The following is an 8,338-nucleotide window of genomic DNA, read 5'->3' as shown; positions in this document are numbered from 1 at the left end:
GATGTATACAGCTATTAATTTATTAGTGCATAACCATCCTGCAAGGAGGCTACAGGCCTACAGAAAGCTATAATGAGAACAACATGATACGTACAGTTTAGCAGAGTAATGTTGACAGCGAGCTCAGCTCACAGGCAATAACTACTCAAGAGAATGTACAGGTAGCTATAGCATCCTTACAAGTGATGGTGTTGATGAATGTGCAAATGTGACTGAATTTGACAAAACCCGGCTTCGACGCACAAAACTTCGTTAGGAGATATGGCGATTTTAAGTAATCATTGTGTAATAACTTCCCAGTGCCTACAGCTGTGCAAACAAAATTTGCACCAAGTATGCATCTATTTACTAGCTATCACTGAGTGGGTGTATACATTTCTGATATCCAAAATTAGCCCTGTTTTGGGCAGCTTTTCTCGAGTGGGTAATAATATCACAGGTGATAGTAATAGGGTGAGAGGGTGGGGGTGGATGGTGGTCTTAATATACGGGTATAAAATGGAGTAAGAAGACGATTGGAATCCAGAGGCCAAGTTTGGGCTCTCCATGGCCCTCAAATCACTCCAAATTGACCGAGAACACTATTGGTGAGCTCTCTGTGAAGTCCCAGCTCACTACACACCATCATCACAAAGCCATGGCCATTCAATGGCGCCAATCTCCCACTCGTGGCTTTGACAGGGTCGGAAGAAAGCTGCCACAGAAACCAGACTTGCCAGTCCCGAAGGAAGTACAGTGTGGAATGTGATAGTGTATTAGGCCAGCAATCCATTTCTGGTAAAAACGTAAGTTTGATTTTGTGTGTGTGGAAGCCTTGTTATGTGAAATCCGGTCACAAATTAATAACGGACACTTCAGGTGGGTCTTGGTGTATGAGTCAGACCTGTTATTTGTCCTCATTATGGAGGATTTTCTGAAGTGTCCCTAATTTGTTGAGAGAAGTTCCACTGCAAATCACATCAGCAGTGTACAGGGATGACGCTTACAAAATGTCAATAGTTTGAATATAAATATGAAGTATATATAAAACTCTTCAGCACACACACACACACACAGAGCAAATACAAACAATATGTTATGTACACACAACAACATATCCTAGTCTGTGATGATGATGATAGATGGAGAGGAGGAGTAGGTGGGGATTCCATAAAATGTGTTCCTGTATGGATAAATAGAAAAGTTATTACTGTGAAGAGAAATATTCTAGAAAAGTTAGTTACTAAACACTTAAGTCACTAAAAGTTTGGACACCAGACATACTCATGATTATACATACTCTATACTACTCATGAGTCACTAAAAGCTATGTGGGAAAACCCCTACATTGGACATATTATTACTAATTCCAAAGTAGGGGTTTTCCCACATAGCATTGTAATAGCATCATCATGCTTCCTGTTTCACTATTATTTTATCACAAGATTAATTTTAAATAACTACATGTATTAGAACTGTATTACTTAACATTTAAACCTACCGAACTTCACCAAACACATGCACCTTGTCCACATAGGCCACTAAATGGCTAGTGGTGTTCATCAAACCATAACTTGTTCACTGAAGGTCATTATGGCTAGCAATTTACATTCACAGAAAGCTGGCATCATAAACAACAAACAATGAACAATATTTACTGATCAATGTTTCTTCCCTTATGTACGGTGTGTTGTTTAAATATGATGGTACAACTAATTCACGATGTGTTTTAAAGAAGAAAGATATAGTTGCAGGCTCATGCTTGAAACTCAATCATTCTCAAAACTATTATAGGGAGAGATGGACAAGAGTTTATCAAAGGGGGTGAGCACCCTGAGTATGTCATACTAACCTGGAATATAGTACTGTATGATAAATGTGACCCGCTGAGTGAAAACTGGCCGTTTTTGCAAAACTATAAAATTGTATAGAAATAAACTAGGTAAAAGTACAAGTGCTACAGAAAAATTTTTGACACACGTTTCAATTGCTTTGTTATGTACCAAAACAAAGCTCAAATCATATATACCATCAGATTCTCCTGTTCATTGGGAATATGAAAATCTTTGTTTCATGTTTCTATAGTATACGGTATGTGAGTTATGGGCACTTATTTACTATGTGGTAAAAATAAAGTTTACTATCGTCATTTAGATGTTGAAATGGCCATCTTCTTTGTCCACATGGAGGTGTACAGGGAAAACACTATACCTTGATTGATGTGCCAGTTCATGGTGAACTGACTAAGCCAAATCCCATCTTCGTAGCTTGTTTCAGTCATGAGTTATGGTCGATTAAGTTAGTGCCTATAATTTATTTGCTGTACTGTTGCTTTATAAATCGAGTTTATTCCTGTTCCAACTGTCTATCACTATAACTCCAAGATTATTCTTCACAAAAGGCTGAAACTTTGGCTGTCCACTCCTTTGTTACCATAGATAACAGAGAAGTAATAAAATGGAATTTGAAGAATGTGCGAAAACGGCCGGTTTTTTTCTCAGCAGGTTACAAATTACAAAACCTTATGCCACTACACACAATGGTCAACTACTAATGAGTCTTACCTATTACTTTAGTAGCTAAACTTCATCTTCAACAAGTAGCGTAGCCTACACTTACTCTCCTTGTAAATTAGGTACTCACTCTGTGAGAAAGAGCTGTGACAGTAGGTTGCCATGGGGATGGGTTTGCCCTGAGGTACAGTGACTTGTTTGTTCTCCAATAAGATGGTTTTATCATCCTTAGGATCTGTAAGCAAACAGACACTGAAATAAATTCTTGCATATCTTCGGAGTGTTTGTTTTCAAAAATAAACAAGAGATGATAGATAGCTATACATACAATACTAACAGAATAAAAAACAATTTTTGATCATAAAATAAAACTTTGTGGCTCACACAGCTTACTTGGTTCAGTTTGCCCTCGGGCTACAATAGAGTCATACCCATCAGGAGGTTTGGTGAGGGTGTGGTTATCCCTGTCAATGCGTTTTTCTCTGCCTAGGGCAACCTCCACCAGAAACATCACCCCAATTGAGTCATTAGTCGTACCAACTGTAATTACATTACATCATATTACAACACTATACACAATACACATGCATAAATGCATATCTCATCAAATTAAGAGATTCCTTACAAGTTGATGACTCTTACACAGTAAATTATTAGAAATTATCCCATACTCACCATAACCAGCTGATTTACTATTCTCTGATGTAAAGTAAATTCCTTTGCCAACACGTCCCCCAGAATGTGGCATGATGCGTAGACCACTCTTCAAAATGGCTGCCACCACAGCAACATTGGTGCCGTGCCATAACAACCGTCGGTTCACCAGATGATCATGTGATGCAAACCTCGTGTTCTACACAATTCATTTGTTAACAGTGTGCAGTAATTGGAATATCATACCGCTCCACTTCTGTCCACTTCCCATGCATCCAACAGTTGTACCTTCCGCCATGTTTTGTCCTCCGTGGCCTTGATATAGTTCTCTATGATCTGTTGAGGGGAAAAGGATAGACACTTTGTACTGTGATCAGTGGCGTATCTACACCCGGGCCTACCCGGGCCTGGTTAATTTGACTTGTGCCCTGGTAAATGCTTTTCACCATCAGTGTTGAATAACCACAAAACATTAATGATTGTAAAGAATACTTACGAAACGCTGATCCACGTCAAATCAAGCTTTTCTTTCCAGAGGAGAAACGGCGATCTTGAATTGGTTTCGATTGTGGTATTTCCAAAGTAAGGTACTTAATAGAAAGATCACATGACTACTACTGCAGCATCGTGACAAGGACTGAATGAATGTTTCATAGTGTGGTGAATAATTCCATTTAAAATTAAGTCAATTTCAAAATTCAGATGTGAACAGACGTGAGCAAGTTTTGAGACATGCACCCCGTATGGCTGTGTGATGCTTTGGTAGATAAAAGATCTATGGGTAGATGATAGCTAGCTACTGAATAGTCCAAAGGTATGAGTATTTGTTTAGTCAATGTTTTCATTTATTCTATTTGTAGGTTGACTACTTTAGTCCACAGTTGTCACATGATCGTATAAGCGCCCAGTGCTTTAAATCCAAGTCTCGACGAGTATTATGCATTGCTGTATTGTATTTGTAAAGAAGACGATAGTAGTCAACGATTGTGTCTAGTGATATTAGCTATTTTGCATGCAGTTAGTGTAGGTATAGCACATAGATAGTGATGCACAACACATTTTAGATGTTATATTGATGTCCATATGAAGATGGGCATGTGTATGTGGCTGAGTGGCTTGCCCACCCAGTGTCCGGGTGAAGTAAGAAGTCTAGATACGCCACTGACTGCGATATGTGCTACCCGGAGCACACAAGTGCTGTTCATGTTCTCCTCTGATACATGTAACAGAAACACACGCTACTGTTACATTGATAATCAGATCAGTAACCCTATCTATCAGCTGCTACTTTTGTACATAATATTCCAATGGGCAAAACTGCAAAAGATACTATACTCCTTTCTTAAACTTGTGATGGAGCCAAACCACAAGCTTTGCAACCTTAATTGTCATTTCTCTAATAAACTGAAAAGCAGTACCTTGTTCTCTGAGGTATTACCTCAACGTGAACATACCATATTGAAAATGTTCCTTAGATAATCAAATTTCTAATAATCCTTATTGAATAGAAAAGTGGGCCTTATCATCAGATAAGCTACATTGAAAAGACTATAATGAATATTAGCTATAAAATATTGACAAAATGTCTTGTTGGTGCAACACGTACGCACGCACACACACACACGCATGCACACCTTATAATTCTCATCCTTTGTGTCAACATGACTCAATATAGTTTGTAGTAGTTCATAGTTAATATCCAGGGGGTGTGGCACCTCCTCAAGCTATAATAAACAGCAATACAACACTTAACTGGTCACGTAGTAAATAAACATGAGAAACAGTAACTCAAAAAGCAAAGAAAATCACTTCACAAAATAAACCATGGTTAATACCTCTTCTTTCTGACTGGCTTCTTGTTGATCCTTTTGCATTGACTGAGCTATTTCAATATCTCCCAACACCTGTGGTGGGGTAATCCCCTTATTATGTAATTAATGATGACATCACTGACCAATAACATGTCAAATTTCTTCCTTAATGTTTCCTCATCATCGATCACCGGGGGAACTTTACGACCAAAGTCATGAGGTATGATGGTATAGAAACGGGAGCTCAGCTCTGAAAGCTTTGCTCTGTTGGTTGACTTATTTACTAACAATGCCTCAATCTCCTCCAGCACCTAATAACATTATCAACATCATGTGTACACCACATGTCATCACCTCAAATCCTTTAGCAATTTGTGACTTGCTCAACTTGCCCAGGGGCATCTTCTTTGTGTCTGTGAGTAGGTAAGCAACAACAAAGGAGCAGTCATTAACAACATTTATTAGGGACTGAGGAACTGTTTATTGTTACACAAAGAAATTGCAGTGAGAATATGTAGTGTGTGTGTGTAGTGCATATGCGGGCGGGTGTGTGTGTGTGCATGTGCGCGCATATGTGTGTAAGAGTGTGTGTACGTGTAGCACGTATGCGTATGAGTGGAGTGCTCACCCAGTTCCAGTTTCTGCATGGCATTATTGAACATGTCATTATCAAAGATCATCCTAACTAATTCTTGTGTTGACTTATCACTTATCTAGTGAACATGCCTTCACCTTCTTAGGAGGAGCATCAGGCTCATCTCCCTTGACAACAGCTCCTGTTTCCTGTGATGTAACATGACATCATCATAGGGTAAACACATGTTACTGCAGGAATGTATATAAGCTGGATACATACACTATCAGGAAATACATATGTTCTAGTATACTTATATTGTCCTTATTACACTAATGATTTGGTTCCTAGCAAACTTTCAGTGTGACTCAACAGATTAGCCATGATGATGGCAGAAAGACATAGCAAAAGAAACAAAATAACATCAAACTCAGTGCTGCTCATTAATTGGGTCAATTACTAGTTAGAAACATAAATAGTGAATTTCGTACTTATATTTAGTTACCAAGGGCAACACAATCTAGCCAATCAACTCACATCATCATCATCATCATCATCCATTTCTAGCAAAGTGTACTTGCCAGGTGCAGGAACAAATTGTCTCTATTCTCCCAATTGTTCTTTGTCTTGTCCGTGAATTTCTTCTTGAATTCCTTAGCTGCATCGTCCACACTACGGAAAGGACCCTTCATGGAATTCTGACTTGTTTCTCCCTATAGATGAAATAAATTTATGCTCTTTAATTAGAAATAGACCAGAGGTGGATCAATATGAATTTTAGTTGATATTCTGATAACCGAATATATCATCAATCCGATATGGTGGCATAGACCTTTTCTCTAACAAGTTACACTCTAAATTCAGTTATAAAGTGACAGTGTTGGAATCTATTCAACAGCCGACATTACATTAACAGATGTTACTAGGACATTACTACAGCACAAGTGCCCATAAATAGATGTCTATGTATATCTGTATCTGCTGATTGTTCACACATGTTACCAATCCGATACCGATATGCAAAAACAAGGCCAATATAGCTGATAACTGATAGCTTATCAGATTATCGGTACACCTCTAAAATAGACTAAATCAAAAAATGTAAACCGAACATATAAGAAATCTCTTATAAAAACTCTCCAATCTAAGGACACAATAGTAGACACCACCATAATAAGAACAAAGATTTCAGTCTAACAGGTGGCCCATATCTACAATATAATTACACAAATGGCAACACTTGAGAATTTTAAAATTTGACAACAAACTACTACAATGTGCATAAATCTTCAAACTTTGACAACAAAAAAATCATTACCATTTACACAGTAAATTAAATGACACAACATTATACAGGGGCAGATCTAGGATTTCAGAAGGGGGGTGCTAACATGGGCATTTATATATGTAGCAAGAAAGTTGATACAGTTATAGTATGCTTCAACTAGTGTGAGAGGCACACTCAGCATGCTCTATCTGGGGGGGGGGGGGGGTCTGGGGGCATGCCCCCACAGGAAAATTTTGTAAATTTGGCCTACTGAGATTGAATTTGGTAGTCATTTTGAGTGAAAAATGATGTTACTTTGTTTATGTGATGCCTCTATTCCCCTACAGCTTGTCAATATAACTAAAGGGCACAGCCAGTAGCTAAAATTCAATCTTAGAGTAACATCTTAAAGAACTAGTGGTGGAAATATATGGGTACTCAGCTGTACATGATCAAATTTAGTGTTTTGAAGTATGATCATGGCATAATTTACAGTTCCATGGCTCAAACTACACTAGCTGTCCAAACAGTAGAGAGGATAAGTGTGAGTGGAGAGGGCAAGTAGACTCACCAGTGTGTGGGGTGCATGTGCACTCAGCATGTATAGAATTCTCCAGCTAGGAGGCTCTGGTGACGTACTCCCCTGGAAATTTTTGGAAAATGGCTATCACAAGATTGAATCTAGAAGCTATTTTTATTCAAATGTGGGTACAGGACGAATGAGTTCAGTTGGAAGTAATTTTAAATAAAAACAGAACTATACACTGTTTCTTGTTATCGGATTTTAATGTAAAATAGTGGCTTGTCAAAGAGAATAATTAGAGTGTACAGTTAATTGAATGAAGGGTCATGGAGAATATTTTAAACACAGGATTCAATATAGCCACTGTTCTGTGGTACAGGTTTCAATCTAACTTTTAAAATAATCGATCCATCCATCACTATAATTGTTTACAACTAGTTTACAAATACAACTAGTTTTTGGCCACAACTAACCCATTTTTAGCACACAATGATCATGACAACATAAATGCTGCAGTATCATTTAAGCTTAAAGTTTAGCTTCAAGGGATTTGATAGTACGTGCATACTCCAGAAGCTGCTAGATTTAGATGAATTTAGCATGGGATTTGATCAAGTAAGGGAAACAAAACAAACAACTCTCAGATGTTGCAGTCTTGTGAATTTTATAAATGCTAGGAAATTCACTATTGTATAAGACTATTTTTTTACTTGCAAGAGAAGCATTTCAACCCAAGAATCAAGTTTGTAGCAGAATCTAAAAACACTTAAACTATTTGACAGAAAAAGTTGTTTTCAAAATAGATTTTCAATTAATGATATTTTATACAATTTAGTACAATAAAGGCATAAATCTTTTATGTCAGGACGTTTGGTACAATAGTGAGGGTAGCAGTGCACAGGTCTAGAAGAATAGGTTTAATTTCAACTTACACTCTGGTAACTTCTTGAAAATTATAGTTTTAAGGATGGATGTTCTATTAGAGTAGTTGACTGTTCTATTAGAGTATTTCGAATT

At 37.6% G+C, this 8,338-nt stretch overlaps 1 protein-coding gene across 1 annotated transcript; it reads right to left on the bottom strand.

Annotated features, from left to right (window-relative positions):
- Window positions 1-1,028: 1,028 nt before the first annotated feature.
- LOC136252429 (protein mono-ADP-ribosyltransferase PARP3-like) lies at window positions 1,029-5,704 on the bottom strand. Its single transcript, XM_066044857.1, has 10 exons — window positions 5,586-5,704; window positions 5,312-5,370; window positions 5,101-5,268; window positions 4,982-5,050; window positions 4,781-4,870; window positions 3,393-3,482; window positions 3,168-3,345; window positions 2,886-3,032; window positions 2,544-2,727; window positions 1,029-1,162 (listed from the first exon to the last, which is right to left on the bottom strand). Exons 1-9 carry the CDS (start codon window positions 5,635-5,637, stop codon window positions 2,552-2,554), a joined length of 1,029 nt encoding a protein of 342 aa, XP_065900929.1. The 5' UTR covers window positions 5,638-5,704; the 3' UTR covers window positions 1,029-1,162; window positions 2,544-2,551.
- Window positions 5,705-8,338: the final 2,634 nt, after the last annotated feature.

Source organism: Dysidea avara, chromosome 4 (assembly GCF_963678975.1).
Source record: "Dysidea avara chromosome 4, odDysAvar1.4, whole genome shotgun sequence".
NCBI lineage: Eukaryota > Metazoa > Porifera > Demospongiae > Dictyoceratida > Dysideidae > Dysidea > Dysidea avara.
Note: the sequence above shows the minus strand (reverse complement) of the source record. Positions and strands in the feature narration are given on the sequence as shown.